Source organism: Dermochelys coriacea, chromosome 6 (assembly GCF_009764565.3).
Source record: "Dermochelys coriacea isolate rDerCor1 chromosome 6, rDerCor1.pri.v4, whole genome shotgun sequence".
In the NCBI taxonomy this organism is placed as follows: Eukaryota; Metazoa; Chordata; order Testudines; family Dermochelyidae; genus Dermochelys; species Dermochelys coriacea.
The window spans coordinates 30,179,043-30,201,832 of record NC_050073.1 but is presented as its reverse complement, the minus strand read 5'-3'; the positions used below and the strand labels follow the sequence as shown (position 1 = coordinate 30,201,832).

Sequence of the window (22,790 nt, the reverse complement as noted above, 5' to 3'; positions counted from 1 at the left end):
GGGTTTGCAGTGGATGGGTTTGGGATGGTGTCTGTTTGAGGATGCTGGATAAATGGGTGTGCACTAGGCTGTCTAAGTAGATAAGGTACTGGAGGGTGGGATGCTGGGTTAGCTGTGAGTGCCTGTTTGATGGTTGCATGAGGCTCCTAAGGGGTGGAAAATGAGGTGTTTGGGATGGCAGTGCTGAGATAGCTGAGAGGGAGTTTGATGGTTCTCTGCAGTTACTGGGATGCATGGAAAGTGTTGGGGGGGGGAAGGGGGGAGAGAAAGTTGCTGCTATAACTAGGAGGATAGGATGGTTGATAGAGGTGGAAGTGGGGATGTATGCCCGGGGTTACTCTCTAGGAGATACGTGAGCCAGTGGGGCCAGTGTTGGATCACACCTTGTGCTGTTCCCTCTGCTGGGTTCCAGCACAGGGAGGAGACAGAGGGGCCATCTAACTGTCTGCCCAACAGGCACAACAGCTGCCCTAGTGGTCTGAAAGTGTAACTGCAGGGCCAATGTCCGCAGTCTGCTCACAGCTCAGCAAGATGCACGGGAATCCAGCTGAAATGCAGGAATGTGTGACAAGTTTGTCAAATGATGGCTGCCCCAGTTAAGGCAGGAAGCCCTGGAGTGAGTATCTCCTAATAAGGGACTAAACACCAGGCATCCCAGATAGCAGGCTACTGTGCTCCCACAAGATAACACAGATATCCAAATTATCCCATCAGTGATTTTATATGTAATTTTGCTATTGCTAGATTTATATGCTCTTTCATAGTTTGTTACGATTACACCATTGTGAAGCAATGTCACAACACAATATGTGGGTGTGGGGCAGAGACTGGTAAGATTCAATGGACATCTGGCTGACTAAAAGAGCAGGCTGCCTTAGGAAGGCAGCCAGAAAATGGTGATATTTTTGAGATGCTAATAATTAAGACATTTAATTAAAAATACATAAAACTAAGATTCACCATAATATGCACATAACTCTCCGGAGCCTTTGGGGCAAATGTTAGCAAATATTTCTGTCCCTTTTCCTCTCTTTTATGTTCCACTGGGTAACCCAAAAATAAATACCATATACTACTAGTCAACAATGAGTCAGTTTGTCTCAGCCAACAGCCCAAGCAGTGCAGAATCCATTTAATAATAGGATTATGCAGTACACTGTTCAGAATTGTAGGTGAATAGCAGCATTGTTGTTAGCAGCATTGCTGAGTTTCTGAGCTTGGTCCCTTCTTCCAATTCCTTATTTTTCCTGGACATCATACATATGGGGCCCAAAAGCTGAGTTTTACTATAATGTGACCCAGCAGGAAATGACATTTCCTGTATTTTTTGTGTATGTGCACACAATATTAATTACATGTCAGGGTGTATAGGCATCTTTTTATTATTTAAATCAAAATGAATAAATATACCAGGGCTAGTCTAATGTTCTGCACACTTTTTGAAGTCAGAACAGTTCTGAATATGAATATCAGGCCCTCCTGAATGTATGCAAGTCCGACCTATGTTCATCCACTGTCTGTGTTATGTCTATGTTCTCTAGAAATATCAGAACAAAGTGTTTACATAAAATCCAGTCAGAGTGGTTCTGTTGTAAAGTAAATGGCCAATCAGTTACATTTTGCTGTAATTTTTCAGTACTATGGCTTTCTTGGCTTTTTTATATATCTTTCAGAACAAACATAATATTACTCAAAGTACAGACCTTTGTGTCTCATACTGTCTTCAACGTTGGCTCAAATATGGTGTGGTGCATAATTGGCTATATGGAACAGAGTTTGTCATCTGGTTTTATCCCCAAGCATTTAAACAGTTAAGAGGTCATGTTAGTGGAATAGAATGTTGTCACAGGATAATGGTCTCTTGCTGCTAGATAGATACTGACATATTTATGGAAAATAAATGTGGAGTCAAAGCCAAGACATTTATTGAAAAAGCAGGAGACGTTACTGTAATTATGTTCTATTATAACATTTATGTTATATCAAATGGTTTGGTTAGATTTAAACAGTTGGGGCCAAATCCTGCTCTTTGATGCACACGCATGACTCCCTCTGGAAGTCAAGAGTGTGCACTTGAAGGAAGAATTTTTCCCTTGATATAATGAATGTTAGTGGTTTAGAGTGATAATTTTCCTAAACAGCATATGCCTTATACTGTGCTTTAGAAGTGTAGATAGGTAGGTAGATAGGACTGCTGTCCTGCATTCTGATAGACCTGGAGAACAGAATAATTATGTGCTTAAGCCAGTCAGAGAGAAGCAGATACAGCTTTACACAAATATCCTGTGGCTTTATGGTGAAACTTGCTTCTGACAGGGGTAACGTTAATAGTAATGTTCTTAAATAAGGTATCCAGCAATCTAATTGAATGGCTCAATTTCCATTTGATAGAATTATCATATAATTGGCATATCTTCCTGGCTGTGCTGCATGTTTGGAATTATTGCAATGCCTTGAAAATTATTTATTTTGATTAGTAGGTACTGCTTTTCCATTTTGTATTAGTTTTCTGTTGTTTTGTAATAACTAAGAAATGCACTACCTGTTATGTTGTACTTTTGAAAATTATTTGAATATAATCCTACATCAGTGGAAACTGACAAGTAACCTTTTTCTTTTCTCCTATTCCATTTGCTATGACTGTCTCACTGCAATGTGCATTTCATTCCTCCTCCTTCTGTCTGTACTGTTATCTACCAGTGCTTGGGTACAGAGATAAATGTTTCACTCACTCAAATTCCAAATCAGGAGCTAAGGGAAGAGTCTATCAAGGTACTGTATTCTGGCAGTATATTTTATTTTACCATCTCCATAGCTAGTGCTATGTTTTCATATATGTTCAAGTGTCAGTGTTAGGCAATCTTAACTGCGTTAACAAAGTTTTGTGACTGTGGTTAGTCATACAGTTTAGCAAATTTTACATTAACATTTGTACTGTCTAGTACAGAATGGCCTCCAGATTTTAAATATCCCTTTTAAAATCTATTAATCCTTGCCAAAAAATTAACAGAAAACCGTTCCCCAAAATAGCATTTGTTACTTTTACTACTCAGTAGCAGAATAACTTAAGAAATATTATTATCCAATGTGTGAACTTTCCTGCCAACATCATCAATAATGTTGATGAACAGAGAGGTAATGGCTTCTGCCAAACTAGAAATACGTAAAAACATAATGTATACTAAATAAAGAAAGCCATATCTTCTAAGAGTCTACTACAAATAATAAGGTACAAAAATTAGATACCAAATAGAATAGAAAGTCATTAACTTTGTCTTTTTAATCACTGTTACCCATCACTGGTAAATGTACTAGTCTGCATGTATTTGTAATTGGCTCTGTGGCTTTTGATGTGCCACAAGCTATAATCACGGCCTGCTTTGACATTTGCAAAATAGGACTGATATCCGAAGAGATTTCTCTAGTATATAGTCTCTGTGTCCTCCTTCTTTTTGAGAATTTACAACCTTTTATACAAAAAATGAACAATAGTTTATTTCTATTATTAGATGACTGCTGTGATTCTTTCCCGAGTAATGAAAACTTCATTATTATTACTTCAGTGATATATTAGATATGGAACAAAAGCTAACATTAAAGATAATCATTGTATAAGTGAGATGCTTCATATAACTAGCTTTTTATGAAGGTGGGGCTGTTTAAAGGGTGACTATTATCAACTTTACGTTCCTAACAAACCCTTCTCATTTGTTCCTACTGTTTGTTCACATCTAAAGTTGTGAGCCAGACAAGCAGACAGGCTATGCTGTACAAACAGGCAAGTCCCTGTCTGAGATTTCTCTACAATGTTATTGTTTGAGTAGAAGTACTGTGCTATTTTTAAAAAAAATTCTGACCTGTTTCAGATATCTCAATGGGATTTCACCACTATCTACAGTTTTTATTATTTTATTTATACAGGAAGCCTCAGCTACTACATAGTATTAGGTTTTAGTGAGGACTTTTTTCCTTCTTTTTTATTCTTTGTATCTCAGGGCCAAGATTTTCAAAGATAACTAGAGATTTTCAATTCCTCAGTTTTTAGGTGCTCTGCTTCATAGATTTATAAGCAAGACGGGACCGTTACGATCATCAAATCTGACCTACTGCATAACACAAACCATAGAATTCACCCAATAACTTGAACTCCAAACTTCAGACACTTTAAGGGGATTGAATATTCAGAAAGTGCTGAGTTACCCGCCTTTTGAAAATTAGATGCCTTTAAGTTGTCTCAGGTTTGGCATGCAAAAATTGAGGCATTCAGAATTACTAGTCATTTTTTAAAAATCTTGTCCCAGATATCTAGCTTGGTTGATTGAGGCACAGAATCACATAAATTAGCAAGAGAAAATATTTATTAGGTTATCTAGTCCGTCTCTCTGCCAATGCAAGGTTGATCACTACTGTATATTTACTGCTGTTTTCTTATATGGAGATGATATGATTAGTTGAAGGCACCACAGTGAACTAGAGAGAGAATTGAAATATGATCCCAGGATCTTCTAGGCACCACCATCATCTTTGCTCTAACTACTAGACCAGTGGTTCTCAACCAGATTTCAGGGAGGTCTCCAAGCAGGGCTAGCATTAGACTCACTGCGGCCTAGGGCAGAAAGCCAAAGCCCCACCACATGGGACTGAAGTCCAGGTCCCTGAGTCCCGCCACCCGGGGTTGAAGCTGAAGCTGAGGCTGAAGCCCTGGCTTGCTACCCCTACTGCCAAACTTGGCTTTTAGATTCAGAAAAACCAGTTATTGTGGCACAGGTGGGCCATGGAGTTTTTATAACATGTTGGGAGGGCCTCAGAAGAAAAAGGTTGAGAACCTCTGCGCTAGACCATTTGAACGTCTGTCAAAAATGTAATTGTGGGGCATATGCCCAAAACAAGGGACGTCTTAAAATCAATGTAGGCATGAATATTTAAATACTAAGCTTCATAAAATAATCCATGATTGTGGCTTTAAATACTGTAATTATTATTCAAGCTCAAATATGGAATAACATCATGAAGTTTAATATTTTGATTGCTTATGCTGATATTTTAATTACAGTAAGTACTAATGGTGCAATCTGTCATTTCATAGGAGGTACTTTCAGTTGTTGAGGAAAAACTTTATGTGATAGCAGGCTATTCCTAGTAGATAAACTCCCAAAACAACAGGCCTGAAGCAAGGAAAGCTATAGAAATTTGTCCATAGTACTGAAAAGATCACTTAGCGCTTTCATTAAATGCATATTAATTATCTGAAAATTGTAATTCATCTCAGAACCATGTATAGATTTTTATTGCAAACACTATTAATACAGTACAATGTTTATCAGTCTGTAGAGTATTAAATGTTCGACTAGTTTTGATTAGTATCTAACATTGTATTACTGTACTGTAGTTTAATTGTGAGAATTTGGAGAATTTTAGTTGTGGAATTATTCCAATTTGGGATTATTTCTTTCCAGTACATGATATTTGTTCCATTCTATAAATAATCCAAATGATATGTGCAAACACCTTACTTTCAAAAGTATATTTATGTATGCATGCTTCGGTGTGTATATTCTACAAAACTTAATTTTTATGAGAGAGAGAGATTATTTTGTAATATTTTTAATCTTTGTAAAGGTGTATGGGCAAGTCTTCGTTCTAGCAATCGATTTATCAGCACTCAAGCGCCATTCATTGATGTCGGTGCAAGACTAGCAGGGAAAGATAACACAACATCATACAATAACAGTTCATTTTTGCAAAACCAGCTTCTGAAACGCCAAGCTGCCCTCTACATATTTGGAGAAAAATCTCAGTTAAGGGTAATGTCTATCTTGCTTATGCATTAAAAGAATTTTTGTTTGGTTGGGTATAATTGGCTTAATAGATAAATAACAAAACAATGTTCGAGATACAACAGATGGGTAACTTTTCTTAATGTGTAAACTCTCATAGAGATTCTGAATAGTATTGGCTATGCAGACACATATCCACATTTTTATTGTCTTGTTATGTACTATATTGTGTACAATATATTAATATTTAATACAATATAACCCAGCACAAGATAAGGTAATCCAACGTGTATTGTCAGTGATGCAGTGCACCACAGAGTAACTTATTTCCCTGTGTGTTCATTTATATTTTAGAATCATTAAGGGTCAGGGTCAGACTCAAACTCAGACAAGCTGGGAGATTTTGAAATACAAAGTAAAGCTGATATAGAGGAAAGTTGATAGATTTCAAAATAGCCTACTTTGGGAGTATGCACAATGTTGGAGGAATGGAAAGCTTTGCATGAAAAAGCAGAAAATTCCACTAGTATCCCCAGCAATCTGAGGCCGACAGTAATGTTTGGAAGATCTAGGTAGTGCCACCTTTCTTGTAACTACAAACCTCCACCTGCATATTTTTCATCCACACTTTTCATCATGAATGTAACTCAGGAACCCTCACTTAAACACATACCGGTATACCACTCTACATCTCCTTCACCTTGATGACAATTCACTTTCCTTAGTACTGTCCCTGCTTTCCATTAATTAACTTGTATACCAGCATGCAGTCCAGTGCATTCAATAATAAAGCTAAAAAATTAATGCCAGTGAGGAAAGCCATTTTTTAGCTTTGGAAAAAAGTTTTGCTGTTCTGATATTGAGATTTTTTGTTTTTTTCTTTTTAAAGTACACTTTAAAAAGACAAAATCATGAAAATTATAGACTGGCCATTGACCATAGTAAGCAGTCATGACACACTATACATAAACAGATATAATTATTATAAGAAGCAATATAGCATGATATTAAAGTAAATCTGAGAACTAAAGTACATCCCATGGTATATGAAATCACTTAATTTAAAAGATTATTTATGTTGAATTATCTTTTAGACATGACATGAGCCATATATTTCTTCAGATTTTGGATCTTTAGGACATCCGCTACATGTTCTTTCAGTATTGAAGCTCACAGAAACAGGGGTCCTGATTTTAATGTCCTACACTGATTAATAGATTATGGTGGGCCAACTGTCATTTATCTGTATCTGTGAATAGAGAGCTGTTTGACTTTGGCTTTTAAATTTAAAAAAAAACATACTTTTACTGTCGGTCAAATTTATCCTTAGGCTTTGAAGTGTTTGCCAAGCTTTTGTTGGTTACTTGCAAAATATTGTAGAAGCTGCCAGGGCCATAGTAAAGTTAAGTGAGTACTTGATGCCATTTCTAATGTTAGTTCCCCTGAGAATCTGCTTTATTCCATTAAATAATGCATTAGTTTGGTTAGGTTAGCAAAAAAAGAGAAAAAATGGCCTGTGTGTCTCATTTTCCTTGCTCTCCTCTCAGCATCATTATATTATCATTACATTTTAGCAGCATAAAGACAAGCCAGATTCTTAGATGGTGTAAAATAGCCAAGTTCCATTGACTTTACAGTGGAGCTATACCAATTTACACCATCTGATGAGTTAGCCTAGGGTTTAGGTTTCTCATTTTCACAGCTTTTTCAGCCTGACACCCTGTGAGACCTCTCTATTTATCAAGTGTAGAGAGTTGCAGGCTCTATTTTAGGTATGTCAGAGCAGCTTCTAAAGAAAATGAATCAGACTTTTCCTTTCCAGGCCTTCAGTTATGCCTATTCGGTAAAAGTTATTTCTTCTAGTTGTATTTTTCAGGTCCTCATAATTCTCCAGTCTGTTTTTCAGCGAGATAATTTCACTCATAAAGTCATTAGTTTCAGTGCCACTTTTTGGTAATTCATTTTCTAAGTATGGTATTTTAAATTTAACATCAGGCACCTCTCTGAAAAGGCCACAGATATCTTCTGATATTGTATCAAGTCTGAGTCTCAGATATTCTTTCAGTTCTGCTACATGTTGAGCTAAGGTTTGTATAGATGCAGCTACCTCTATGAAGTGAGTTGTAGCTCACGAAAGTTTATGCTCAAATAAATTTGTTAGTCTCTAAGGTGCCACAAGTACTCCTTTTCTTTCAGCTTGCAATGACTATTTAGTTGAGTCAGCTGCCCTGTATCTTTTGTTGTTGTTTTTTTTCACCACAGGAATCCATCTTTAATTCTTCTTACTTTATTCAGGAAGTTAGTTTTAGCTTGACAGAAACTGTCTTTTCTTGTCTGTTTAAAAAAAATGGTTTCAAATGAACTGGTGTGGGATGAGATAAAAAAATGAGGTAGCCTTCTTACCAATATGTCCCACTCCCCAACCCTAACCTTAATTACTCACACATTTTAGATCATATTGAGATAAAACTCTATTAATATATTGAGAGAGAATTGTGGTGTGAGTGCAGAACTTGGACCTAGGAACTTCTGAATATTAATTCTGGTTTGGTCTCTTTGTAGCCTTTGACAAAAAAAATCTCTTCTTCAAGTTCCCCATCAGTAATTTGAAGCTGGAAAGTGCTTTATAAATACCAATTACTATTATCGCAAATGTGCCCTGTACCTACACACTACAAATCTTGGGCTTTTCTATCAGAAGAGTCCAGAAGAGTAGATAATCTTGCATACCATCGGTTAGAATACCTAGACATATCACTTCTAACAGACAATCATCTACCATTAAATTCCCTTGTGTTTGCTGATTTAAGTCAAAACCTTCAATTGAACTTAATAAATAAAAAGTATTAATTGCCCATTCTGATTCAAACAATTACTTTATAATCAAGCATCAAGCTCTTGAGTTCATATTTATCAAATAATACTTTTATTTTTAATGATTCTGTAACTGTTCACAAAAGTCCAATGTCATTTCAAAAGAGTTAGGAAGGTCTACTAAATACCAACTTTATTTTACTATTCACATAGAATAGAAGTCCATTTTTATTGCGGGTGGTGGATGGGGGAAGTATCGTTTGCAAGAGTGTTGTAAGAATCATTTTGTACAGGACAGTTTCTTATGGAAAAAATGAAATGTAAATTGTGTTTGGAAATTCTTAGCATTAAAACAATCTCTTTGAAAGCATCTTTTCTCACATAGGTACTTTGCATGAAGAATATGTTTTCCAGTGAATAATGTGTCATTGTCTTATTCATCCACAGGGCTTCAAACTTGATTTTGCTTTGAATTGTGAATTTGTTGCTGTTGAGTTCAGTGACATCCGACAGGTGAAAACTAGTTTTAAAAAGATGATGAGGGTTTGTGTTCCCAGTACTATTCCTACAGATTCTGAAGTAACGTTCCTTAAGGCACTTGGTGAATCAGAGTGGTTCCCAAAGGTAATTCATATGACAGATGCTTCTAAAAATTTATATGTAGTACTGTTTACCCAGAATAAATTCTGATCTCTGCTGACAGAGAAATGTGTGTTGTTCTAACCAACAAATCTTTCTCTTTGTTCCTTGTAATTACATTGCATGAAATCAATTATATCATTATACAGACATTAACTATTATTTTAATACAGCATTAGGAGTTACTGATGTGAGATATATTTGACAACTAGACAGTGTAATTCATTGTTCCTTATAATGTGGAACAAAATGCCAGAATACAAATTTTCTTTTTTACTGTCTATATTAATTTTTATGGCCTTGATTGCACACACTTTAATTCTTCTGTTTCCCATTAAAGTTCGATAAAAATATAAAAGTAGAACAATGAAGTAACTATGCAAGGTGAATAATAAATTGGCAATTTTATTTTAAAACTCATACACCCGTTCTTCATATATCATCACATCTCATCACTGTGTGCTAACTCTGCATTTCTATATATTCCTTCATTTACTAGTCTATCTGTGAGCTATTAATTGTCAAACATGGAGAAGCTCTCATATAAAAGTCCTTCAGTGCAATTGATATTTTGAGAAATTCTCTACTAATCTCTCCCTTTCCTTCCTCCTCCCACACACATTCACACAGAGATTAACCAAATAAAAATATGATTAAGGATGTCTTTTACAAGATTTAAGTGAGTGGGGATGTGGTAAATTAAGCTCTTTGTAAATCATAATAAGTATGAACATTTTTGGACAACTAGATGTTATGTTGAGAAGCTGTTGTTGAACAAATACTCTTAAAAATATAATAAAACATGATAGATCCTTTTTGTTATGATAGCCTCTCAAGGAGAACACATGCACTAAACAGACAAAGAGTGAATAATGCAGTAACTCTGAAAATTACATACCAAGGCCCATATTTTTGCCTGTTCTGTGTAGCAGTGCAGGGGGGATGCCTTACACCTCCTTACTCCCTTGTGTTTTTGCACTGTGCCAGCACTTCCAGTGTATGGGAGATAGTTGGCTTCATAGAGCTGCTGTGTCCACCCCCTTGCTCAGATGGGTGAAAATGTGGGAGGGGGTGGAGCCTTGACTCCTCCTCCCGGCCAACATGTTCAGTAGCATAGTTACACCAGCATATTGGGGTGCATATGCAGTACACTGGGTGTAGATTTGTCAGAGCATGTTCCCTCCTTGAAGAAGCAGGGGGATTGTGGGAGTCACAATGTCCCTTCAGCAGTGCTCCAGGTAAACAACAATGATGTGCTTTCCTTGCTTTGGACTAGATCATAATGTCACACATTAGCCCTAATTCAGTATTAAGACATTTTCATGGTGCTACACCAAAATAATATACAGTATGGTTATAAATACAAATTGGAAAGCTAATGTGAGTTTATATTTAATTTGCCATTTTTAGACCATGCCTATGAGAAAACTCAGATCTTCATCCTGTAGATTTGTTTTTAGTATACAGGATTTTCCTCTGCTGGAGAAGAGAGAAATAAATTACACAGTTTGTGTTTTAATCCTGTTTAAAAAGGTTGAATGCTTCTTTAAATGGAAGTACATAAATAAGAAAAAATGAAGTGTACTACAGTATTTTATTAAGTTAGCATAATGCACATTAGATTCAAATTAAGAAATTTAAAGTAATAATGTTGTGCTTTCATTTAAATGTATTCTACTTGCTGTGTGACTCCTTTAATTTGAAAGATAACGTAGGTTTCCAGACAGCTACCGTGCTGCTTATTATTTGATGGGCTGTTCAATTGTATCTATTACAAGTTTCAGTTGCAATTGCAATTATTTTCTAAATCCTTAATGACTATGTGAGCATTGTAAGAAGTTCGGCATTCAAAATGAGGATGAATATACCTTTTAATCCTCTTTGAGTAATTCCATACATCTGTTCCACTGTAGGTATGTGCACTGGTGTGGAGAGTTTTTCCTAGCAGTACCTATGGGCGGTCATGTATGCATCCTGCCTTCCCTTGTGTCCAGAGCCAACATGTAAAGGATGAAGCTACTACCCCCCTCAGTTCCTTCTTTCTTTTGGCAGTTGGACATTGTTGTTATTCATTTAGTACACCCTCTTGTCATTATAAAAAACAAAAATCCTGCATATACTTTGTTATAGTCCATAGCTTTTAGTGGTATTCATTCATCCATTTGGACTTTATTTTATTTAATTTTGTTTCAATATTCTAATTGTACTAGTTTGTCCAAGCAAATTTTGTCTCAGTAGTAGTAGTAGGAGGTCTTATGCCAAGATCTCCTGGCTTCAAACCTTGGTCCAGGTGTCACAGGCGATACTTATTAATAACCCTCACTCTCACTGTTTGAGATGCTTGGCTGAAGGCCACATAAGGGACCAGTGTCCAGTCTGCCACAGATTTAAATCAAGGACGAAGAAGCAGAGAGAAGTGCATCTTCGATACTATTGCATGGAATCCACTCTTTGCCTGGCAACGGATCCCATTTGCTCTCTTCAAGGGAGCTCATTCAGCACTCCTTCAACGAGTGCTCCCCCCAGCCTTGCCATCTGACACAGACAGAGATCTTCACCAGAGCCATCTCTAAGGAAGCACAAGTGCTCAGGACACCCTTGGCCTCTCAAACCTCAAAAGACTGCTTCAGCTACCTGAGTCCTCAGTACCAGACTCCTTGTTGGCAGGATTAATCTACTCTAGTACCAAATGTAGATCATGCCCTCTGGATAGCCTCAGCCTGGGACCATCTCATAGTGGCTGTCATAGGCTGGAGTTGTTGGCTCCAGTGCCTACCATGGGACCATGGAGATAGACTGCTGCTTCAGGGACTTGTGAAGGATCCGGCACTGCTTCTGAGTGTCATACAACTTCCTCTCTTAGGGCAGGTCTACACTACCTCTTGAGTCAATGTAACTCATATCGCTCATGGGTGTGAAAAAGCCACCCGCCTGAATGATGCAAGTTACAGCACCTAAGTGCTGTCGACACCAGTGCTATGTCAGCGGGAAACATACTTCCACTTCTCGCAGAGGTGGAGCAATTAGGCTAACTGGAGAGCACTCTCCCATTGGCATAGAGCGTCTTTACTAAACGCGCTACAGCGGCGCAGTTGCATCGATGCAGTGCTTTTAGGGCAGACCTGCCCTTAGTATCAACAATGCCACAGGCCTTTGCAGCTTCCTTTCAGTACTGGATTCCCCATTTACTCTAGGGGAAGGTCCTCTATCAGTACCAGTGCAAACTGGGCAGACTTTGGCACTGGCATTAGTGTCTGCTTTAACACCCATGGTCTCAGATATGGTACCGTCTTGTCAGCATTGTCAACAATGGTATCTAGGCCTCCGATACTTATTCAACACTTGGTACCAATAGCTAGGAAGACACCAATACTGCCACCAGTTCTGTTGTCTTGGTGCAGATCTTGGTACCAGTCTCCAGTGACTCTTCCCAGTACTGCTCCACCCTCGCCTTCAGAGTATTTATACTCCTCATCAGAGTCAGAAGTGGGTTCTTACACTTCCCACTGTAAAGAGTCCAGGGTGTCATTGAGAACCTGATCCCGCTTTTAGGTATTCAGATGGAGGAAAATCTTCACAAACTTGTTTATATTGTACACACAACTACAGGCAGGGAAGGGAGCCCTCCCTGTAAGCTAGGTAATAATGCAGCCTATTAAGTCACTCTAGCAAACTTAATTCTCTGTACCCCCTGTAGCCAAGCATACCCAATGAAATATCAGGTTCCTTCCCAAGGTTTTGAACAGTTTTATTCACATCCTGTACCAGATTCACTGGTAGTAGCTGGAGTAAATAAAAAACATTGTCAAAGTCAAGCTAAGCTACCCCAAAAGAAAAGGATGCAAAAAAGTTACACTTCTTTAGAAGGAAGGTTTATTCAGCTGCTGGTTACAACTTAGAATTGTCAGACAGCGTGCCCTGTTGGCCTGGTATGACTATTAGACTTGGGAGGCAATGTCTAAATTTATAAATAAGTTGCCAGAAGATTGTAGGGATGAATACCAAGCCATTTTAGCGGAAGGTCATCTGGCCTCTCGATTGGCCCTGAAGGCTTCCTTGGAAGCAGCAGACTCTGCTATGAGGGTCATGATGATGGCAATAACTATGCACAATTCATCATGTTTACAGTCTAGATGCAACCACAGAGCACAGAGGAGGAGGAGGAGGAGGCCTTCTGCTTCCTCAGTTGCTTTTCCCAGGCAGCCTCAGGCCTTGGAGCAGCATGTTTGACTCCTCTGTCAAGAACAGCTCGGATCTCCTTGTTCCTTTCCCTTCCCTTCCAAATTTGATCAGTTTTCTCTCTGTTCTGACCCTTAATAAAGATATTAAACAACACCAGACCCAGAACAGATTCCTGTGGGATCCCACTTGAGACCCCCTCCAATCTGACATCTTTCCATTAATAGTTACTCTTTGTTTGCAGTTGTTCAACCAGTTATGTATCCACTTTCTGATAGTTCTGCTGAGCCTGCATTTCTCCAGCTTACTTATCAGCATGTCATGCGGGACTGTGTCAAAAGCCTTGCTGAAGTCCAGGTATATTATGTCTACTACATTCTCCCTATTGATCAAACCAGTTACCCTGTCAAAGAAGGAAATCAAGTTGGTTTGGCATGATTTGTTCTCAGTAAATCCATGCTGGCTGCTATTGATCACCCCTTCATCCTCCAGGTAGTCATAAATTGAATGTTTTATACATTGATACCTGGGAAGCTACTAGAGCAGATTCAGGCTGACTGGTCTATAGTTCCCTGGCTCCTCCTTTTTCCCCTTTTTTAAATGTTCCTATTGTTAACAGTTGTAAAGTGGTGATATGGTCCTCTGTACATACCTTTGCTAGCCATTATGCAATTACTGCAGCATCACAGCATGATATGAATGTGGGGAAAGCAGTCCTACAGCTCCTCTTCAGAAGAGACTCCTAGCCTCATCTCCATTGAGAAACAACTTGGAGTTACCTACAGTGGAATACACAATCACTCAAAGAAGAAAAATGGGTACTTACCTTCTTGTAACTTGTTCTCAAAATGTGTTTTATATGTCCATTCCACAACCCATACTTTCCCCCAACTCATCAGAGTCTATCATCTAAGATTCTGGTATGAAAAAAAATAAAGGAGGGGTAGGGCTGCTCCACCCGTTATATCCTTGGGCTCCAATCAAAGGGAAGCCAAGATGCATGTGTAGCTGCCCCTACAGGTACTGCTAGGAAAAACTCTCCAGCACCCATGCATGAGATGCGTACACACTTACAGTGGAATAGACATACAACGCATCTCAAACAACAATTACAAGGAGGTAAGTAACAGTTTTGCATTTCTGTATCGTAAGTATTTTAAATACTTCTGTAGTGTATGTATTTTTCCCTTTTACATCTTGTAGTAACAAAATAAATACTATTTAATAAAGGCTCAGAAGACCTGTAGAAAGATGAATTTTCTAAAGTTATATCCTTGTTTGGGAGTCTCTAAGGCAGACTCTGTCTGTCTTTCACTTTCTTTCTCCACCTTCACTCTGTTCTCCCTGAGTCCTTTCTCTTGAACTCTCCTTTTGCAGCTGATTCTTTTTTTGTTCTTTTCATCCTTAAACCTAGATTTGTCTTATATTGTGTCTTTGCACGTACATTGCTTTCTTCCCTGTAATAGTGTCAACATCTTTTCCATTCCTCACTTTCAAGCTTTGAGACTTTTCACTGTTAATTTTATCCTTGTTTGGGTTGTGTCCAATACAACATGCAACTGGTTTCTTCCTACTGTTGAAAACTGAAATAGCCATGTTCGGCCTACGTGAAAGCTGCTTACACAAGTATGTTCTACTGTGACATTTGATCTTGGATTACCATACAAATGGTAGAAACTGAAAACAGATTTTTCTCATTTTTAGGAATAAAATTGTTATGAATCACATCAATCAGGAAAATGTTCACAAAATATAAGCTTGATAACAAGAAAGAGACTTCAGTCCTACAAACACTTTTCAGCACACATGTAATTATAATCCCATAAGAACAGGTTTCAGAGTAGCAGCCGTGTTAGTCTGTATTCGCAAAAAGAAAAGGAGTACTTGTGGCACCTTAGAGACTAACAAATTTATTAGAGCATAGATGCATCCGATGAAGTGAGCTGTAGCTCACGAAAGCTTATGCTCTAATAAATTTGTTAGTCTCTAAGGTGCCACAAGTACTCCTTTTCTTTTTGCGAATCCCATAAGAAGTCACACTGAAATCAACAGGACTGTTCATGGGGGTAAAGTTACAACTGTGTGTAAGTGTTTATAGGGCTAGTACCATAATGAATACTTGAGCATATACTTGCCCGCATCCCAACCAGCCTGGCCAAAAACAAAATATAAGAGGGAGAAGATTTGATCTACTTTCATAAGACAGAAACTTGCTTTCTAAATGAATAAATTTGAAATTCTGAAGAGTTTGAACAGTCGACGTTCTCTGTAGATATTGTTAAAGACAAGTTAACTCACCAGTTACATACCCAGTAAAATAGATACTTAAATATTTGGTTACCATTTATTCAATACTCAAAGTACACTCACCTGCAGAAAAAACAGCACGTGTCCAACTTTTTTGAATATTAACATTTGACAGTGGATTTGTTAAATATGCGTGATCAGAGATTCCACACAATTTAATAAAATCACTAGAAATATGATATAGGTAGTATAAAGATGCTTACTTAATAATATGGTAACATTCTGTTAAATAGAATGATGATAATTATATTACTGTATGTTTCACTGATATAATGATTATTGTTTTGTCTCTGAGATTTACCTGGCAAGGATTTGTAAACCTGTTAAAACTTCCTAAATAAATAAATGGTTTAATATTTATTTATTAATATATATAACATGCATTTAATATATTTAATATTTATAGTTTAAATCATCAATGGTATGGTATGATATGAATCTATAAGCATTCGGTAATATTAACAGATGAATTCTGCACTCTTAGTATGTTACTAATTTTTTTATATTATGTAGCTTCACAGGATAATGCAATTGGGAGTGCTCATATCAGAGCTCCTTGAGAATGGTTCTTCAGTTATGGTTTGTTTGGAAGATGGTTGGGATATTACTGCACAGGTAAGCTCCTATTACAAATTTGTGAATGGTGAGGGCTAATAAACACCAGGCATTAAATTTTGGCCAAGTAGCTGTAATTTTCTTATAACTTTAAACAACAAATTCCTAAACGCAACCTGTCCTGGCAGCAGGGAAAAGGCAAGGGCTACCTGATCTGTCACCGCTTTTCATCCATTTTGATTTTCAAATCCAGAACAAGCAGTCAAAACATATGCTTTCACCCAAGGTCTTGATGGCCCTGCACAATTCAAGGGCCTAACCAAGGTCTGCAGCCCTGTGCAGACTACTGCATGAGGAGAGGCTAAAATTCACGACTAGAAATTGCTTAACTTTGTAGCTGAAACACATTTTGGCACACAAGGTGAGTTGATGGGTATTACGCCCTTATCTCTACCACTGTGTGTTCGAGAGATTCTTTCCCATGTACACACACAGTTCCGACCCTGTAGCATCTGCTGCCAGGACAAATTACCAAAGTATAGATCTTGCGAAACAAACCAGGCATTAAATGAAAAGCAACAGCTGAGCTCATTCACTGAGTAGATTGTGCCTGTGTAAATGCATCATAATCCAAAAGGTACATACAGCAAATCAATAATTCCATCAAATTGTTTGAGAACCTGACACACAACCCATAGCTCCATACAAACAAAAGCACAAATGAAACTTAACACCGTCCACTCAGCCATTTTTAAATTATAAGGGAGGAGTGGAGGGATAGATGTATAGAAAGAGCAGGAAGAGACCCATTTCTGCCCAGTGCTGTCTTTTAACCACCACCTAATGGCTGATAAAGGAAGTCTGCAGGCAACATGGCATCACTCCAGAGGGTATAGACCACCACCTTCCTGGCAATCCTCTGCCAGCTGAGATGGCCGGCACCCATTTTCTAAATGTTTGTCATTTTTGTCTGTTGATAAAATGTTTTAATTAACATTTAATTTAAATTTGGTAAATATTGTAGTGATTTCCAAATTCTGTAATCACTTGAATTTGCTTTTTTCCCCCAAATTCAGTAAAACCTCTCTTTAGTTGAAGCCCTTATGAAACTTGCTCTTATCCAAATTTGGATTATTTCTGCCTTTGTAAATCACTTATCTAGTAACTTCCTCAGTTATTCATAACTTAATTTATTTTAATGCTTTTGATGCCTTGCAGTATTTCATAAAAACAAGTTTAGAACATTTCAGATGTTGAACATGATATATTTAATATTAATGCCAATGCACTCTGTTTTGTGATCTAGGTGGTGTCTCTAGTGCAATTACTCAGTGATCCATTCTACAGGACACTTGAAGGCTTCCGAATGTTAGTGGAAAAAGAGTGGCTCTCTTTTGGTCATAAGTTCAATCAGCGTAGTAATGTGACCCTCAATTGTCAGGGTAGTGGATTTGCTCCCATTTTCTTACAGTTCCTGGACTGTGTGCACCAGGTAAGAATGACAAATCTGTGCCTATTCAGTGTTTAGAAAATGGATGCATAAGACCATCATTGCAGAGCTATTAATAAATAATGCATTGAAAAAGAAATAGGGATTTCCCTTTCACTCTTATGAGAGAAGATTGCCCTTTTTGCAGGAAAGAGAGGGAAAATAGTGAAGCTATTGGTAGAAAGATAGTACATACATTGTCCCTGCTAAATAGTAGTAGCTGGTATTGTGGATCATGTAAGGTGATTTACAGAGGGATTTCAAATAGAAGCTCTGTGAGTTAGAGGCAAGCTCCAGAGTTTATATTTACTGAGCAGGTGCAGAGAGTACATTCATTTTCTACAAAGAGAATGCCAGCTGTCCTATATGCGGCAGCCAACTCTTCTCTTTGCAGGTAACTCTGGGGAGACTATTTACTCCATCCGTTTTGGAAGCAGAAGAAGCTTATACAGTAACTCCTCACTTAACGTCCTCCCACTTAACGTTGTTTCCAAGTTACGTCCAAGTTACTCCATTAGGTAACATACTCGTTTAAAGTTGTGCAATGCTTCCTTATAACGTTGTTTGTCTGCCTTCTCTGTCCACTGCTTGTAGGATTCTGTGGGAGAGCGGTGACTTTACAAGGGAGCATTGCACAAGTTCCTCTCCTCCACCTCCCTCCCAGCATTTCCCCCACTGCCAAACAGTTGTTTGGCGGCGCTTAGGACTTTCTGGGAGGGAGGGAGCAGGGAAGCTCCATGTCTCCGCTCCTCCCCCTCCCTCCGAGAAAGTCCTAAGCACTGGGAGGGAGGCGGGGCAGATTAACCAGTAAACACAGGGTGCCCAGCACACACACGCACACCCGCCGTGGGGAGGGGGCGTGCTGGGCAGGGGAGGTGCGGGTGGCATTCCAAAAGGGGCTTTAGAGCGGCAGCCCCGGGGCCATCCTTAACCCAGGGCCCTGCATTCCAGGTGGCCCTGCCTGGCCGGGGGGGCAGCTCCCAGAATCACAGCCATGGAGTTACTGTACAATAATTATAGATTTCAGAGTAGCAGCCGTGTTAGTCTGTATTCGCAAAAAGAAAAGTACTTGTGGCACCTTAGAGACTAACAAATTTATTAGAGCATAAGCTTTCGTGAGCTACAGCTCAGTTCATCGGATGCATCCAATGAAGTGAGCTGTAGCTCACGAAAGCTTATGCTCTAATAAATTTGTTCGTCTCTAAGGTGCGACAAGTACTCCTTTTCTTTTTGCGAATAATTATAGAGTTGGTGGTGTTTCAGAACTTTTCAGTAAAACTTCAGTCTGTTACAGTTAGTGGGGGTAGCATTCTCTCTTATCTCCCTCCAGTCTGTTACTTCATTTCTGCTTCATGCTAAGGTCCACAGATCTATTACAATTGTACTACAGCCAGCTTGCGTCTTTTGGGGCAAAACCAGACCTGTCAGTCACTGACAGCAGGGGAATGCCCCATGTCCTGAAGTTCCCTTACTTTTTTCTGCTTTGCGTGGCCAGCAGCTCAACCAGCCTATCCTGCTGCAGAGCTTTTCTGAAGGAAATTCCAGTTTTTATTTCAAATTTTAATCTACATTTCAGCTCAGTAATGTACCTATCTCATTCCCAGCTGTGTTCCAGGACTGTATTTGATTTTTTGGAGCTGCTATAGGCTTCATGAAGTGAGCTAGGCTGAGAAAAGCCAGAGACAAAAGGAAGGGTCTGTGTCTGCTGCTGCCCTTTAGCAAGTATCTCATTGGGGAGCTCAATCAGTTCTGTGGGCAGGACCCATTTTCTCTCTCTCAACCCCATCTAGGTGGGGTCGTCATCCCCTTCCCCAAGCAGGAGAGAAAGCAAGAAAGATTGAAGAAGCTGATCTGCTAGACAAGAGGCAACTCAGGTCAAACAGGTTTACTTGAGCCCCCTTCTCCATCCAGCAGCAAAGGAGACAAGAAGGCAGGCAGGATTGGAAAAGAACTTGGCTCTAAGGCAGGCATCCCCTCCTCCCCCATCACAGCCCAGATGCAGCCAATGCCAGAAATTTCTGTAAGGCAGGGGCTCTCAATCTTTTTCTTCTTGAGGGCCCCTCCTCCCAACATGCTATAAAACCTCCCCAGCCCACCTGTGTCACAACAATTGATTTTCTCTATATAAAAGCCAGGGTTTGCATTAGGGAGTAGAAAACAGGGCAATTGCTTGGGACCCCATGCCACAGGGAGCCCCATGAACCCAACCTGCTCAGACTTCGGCTTCAGCCCCAGGCAGTGGGGCTCAGAGCCTCAGGCTTCAGCCCCATCCAGTGGGACTCCAGCTTTCTGCCCTGGGCCCCAGTGAGTCTGATGCTGGCCCTGCTTGACAGACCCCCTGAAACCTGCTCACGGCCCTCCAGGGGGCCCTGGACCTCTGGTTGAAAACCACTGCTGTAAAGCATTTTGGGGCTACATGTTTAATTTGAAAGACATTACAGAAAACAAGGCCCTGAGCCTGCAACCACTTCTGCCCCAGGACAGCGTCACTCCCCGCACAGCGCCCCTGCGCTCAACCCCAGCTGGGAACATTGCCAGGATTGGGGCCTCACGTTTCACTGTGATAATTACCGACAGGCCCAACTGCCCAGCTGGGCTACATGTATGGGGCCCGAGCCTGCTGTGCAGCCCCGCGGGCAGAGTGAGGAGGGCCGGGGGGACTTTGCCTTTCAGGGGCTGGTTCCAGCCTGCCGCCTGGAGGAGGGGTGCTGGGAGCAGGGGCTGGCCCAACTTGGGGCTGCTTTATGCAAGGGGTCAGGGAGAGGTGGAGCGGGGCGTGCCCGATCCTCAGCCTGCAGCTGCCCAGGGCTCAGTCACTTCCTATTCCCCAGCGGGTGGAACCCTGCCCCACGCTGCTGGGCCTGGTTGGCTGCCGGCAGCGGAGAGGGGTGGAGTGATGCAAGCTGCAGCAGGGGCGGCTGGAGCTAGCGGAGCGTGCGGCTGGGGCACAGCAGCCTGGGGCAGTCTGGCCATGGGGGTGCTGAAAGAGGAGCTGCTCAAGGCCATCTGGCATGCCTTCACCGCCCTGGACCTGGACGGAATGGCAAGGTCTCCAAGTCCCAGCTCAAGGCATATGCGGGAGGGAGCCTGGGGGTGTCAGCTGGGCTGGGGTGCTAGTGTCCTCCATTCCACACCAGGGCTGTCCCTCTCCCTGCCTGTTCAGGCAGGGCTGCTGCTGGCAAGGGATCCTGGGCATGGGGCAATAGCAGGGGCTTTGCAGGCTCTTGCCCTGGGGCCTCCTGGCTGTGATTCCTTCCTTCTCTCTCCCCCCACCAAGAGAGAGTGAGAGGAAGGCAGCAGCTTGTGACCATCCCAAGGTTGCTGCTGCTGGGGAAGCAAAATCAGCAGCTTCAGTCTTTTGTTCCTGCTCTTCACAGGGGTGGGGATGGAGAGCAGGAGCTTGGGGGCCTCCTGCAAAGCCCTGGGACAGTTGACTCAGGGAGGCTTCATGCTTTGGCTCCATTGTGGCTCTGCTGGATACTCCAGTCAGGACAGCGTCAGTCACATTGACACTCTCTTGGGATCGCCCCAAAATGGTGGGGCTCACTTTGAACACGGAAGGGGGGATAGGTCTGGAAACCTTCCATCTGGACACTCACTTGGACTGTCCTGGAGATAGTACCCTGGTATCCATCTTTGCCACCATATAACTCTGTAAAGTCACTTGGTGCCTCCCCTAAAACCTGATCGCAGCCCTCCAGAGGGGCCCCGGACCCCTGGTTGAGAATCACTTCTGTAAGGGGCTTTTGGCCCAGCCTTCTGGTTGTGCTGCCCCTCTGTAACAGACCTTCCCTTTCAGGATGCCTACTCATATACTGAGCAATACATCCCGGGGGAAACAGAACTATCTGGCCCATGTGAATCCCATGCTGTAGGCTGGGGTAGAACTTCTGGGGAGCCCACCCTTGGGCCCAAGGCCAGTTTCTTCCTTGAGAGACTCAGAAGTGGTGGCATGGACCAATGGCTTTTCCAGTTCCTTTCCACTACTCCCAGCCTGGGACAGAACCCTTAGCTGTGCATAGCCTTTCCAGTGCTACTGCTCAAACTTTGGCTCTGAAAATAGTTTTGTAAATCTATTTTCTTAGATAGTTAGGGATTTGGAGGGTTCCCTCCCTTTGTTCTCCCACCATTTGGTATGCCCAGGGTTTCAAGCTTCAAGCCCTGTCTGTCATGTCCCTGGTTCTTTCTGATTAGTGACCCTTGTTAGAGCTGCCTGTATTACCTTGAGGAATCGCACATTCCTTAAGAAAGTGATATCTGTTGCTCGTTTCCTCTTGTACTAAGCAGTCTCAAGAGTTCACATATTTAATGGAGATGTCCTTGAAGCCCCAATCTGATCCTGCTCCCCTTCTGATCCCCGCCTCACCGACATGAACCTCCTGGTAGTGTCCCACCGATACCAGCGCTCTCTAGCTGGAAATCCTCCAGCAGACCCAAGGACTCCACTAAATGGAGGCATGAGGAGGGTAAAGATAAACATCCTCATTAAAAGAGCGACAAACCACTCCATACATCCTCTAAGAAAAAGCCTGCTTCTCTTCTCTGTGCCACAAGTTGGGTTCAACCCAGAGCTCACAGGAAGCATGGATTGGTATCAACAGAACTGGGAGTTACCACCATTCTGAAGCCATCTCTGACAGGGCAGGACTGACTCTTGCACCACACAAGGGAACTTTCACTGTCCACACTGATGATACTGCACAGTACAAATACTGCTGCATCCAAACTCACACTGATGGATCCATCCATACCCAAGACTCCTGCCAGCTCTCTTCCTGTTAGGCCTTGATATACCCTTCTCAAGGAACTGGTGGTTTACACACATCCCAGATTCCCAATTTTTCTGACCCAATTCTATCCTTGCACCATCAGCACATCATTTGCCAATCCTGAGCAATCCTGAGTCATGCCGTAAGTGCTCCAACACCATCAGTATCCTATTCGCCCATTCCTGCCTCTGTCCGTATGGTCTTAAAACACTTGGTACCATCAGATCCACCAATAGTCAAACAATCCTTACTCCAGTGGTT

At 40.8% G+C, this 22,790-nt stretch overlaps 1 protein-coding gene across 3 annotated transcripts in view; it reads left to right on the top strand.

Annotated features, from left to right (window-relative positions):
• SBF2 (SET binding factor 2) overlaps positions 1-22,790 on the top strand; it is a 527,933-nt gene that overhangs the window by 466,974 nt on the left and 38,169 nt on the right. For 2 of the 3 annotated variants that reach the window (XM_043517429.1, XM_043517428.1), the window contains 4 exons: positions 5,620-5,804; positions 9,039-9,215; positions 16,230-16,331; positions 17,578-17,763. In XM_043517429.1, coding sequence (XP_043373364.1) covers positions 5,620-5,804; positions 9,039-9,215; positions 16,230-16,331; positions 17,578-17,763 — 650 coding nt within the window. Of the gene's footprint in view, positions 1-2,700; positions 2,773-5,619; positions 5,805-9,038; positions 9,216-16,229; positions 16,332-17,577; positions 17,764-22,790 lie in introns of all 3 variants that reach the window. The other variant, XM_043517427.1, reaches the window with a different exon arrangement.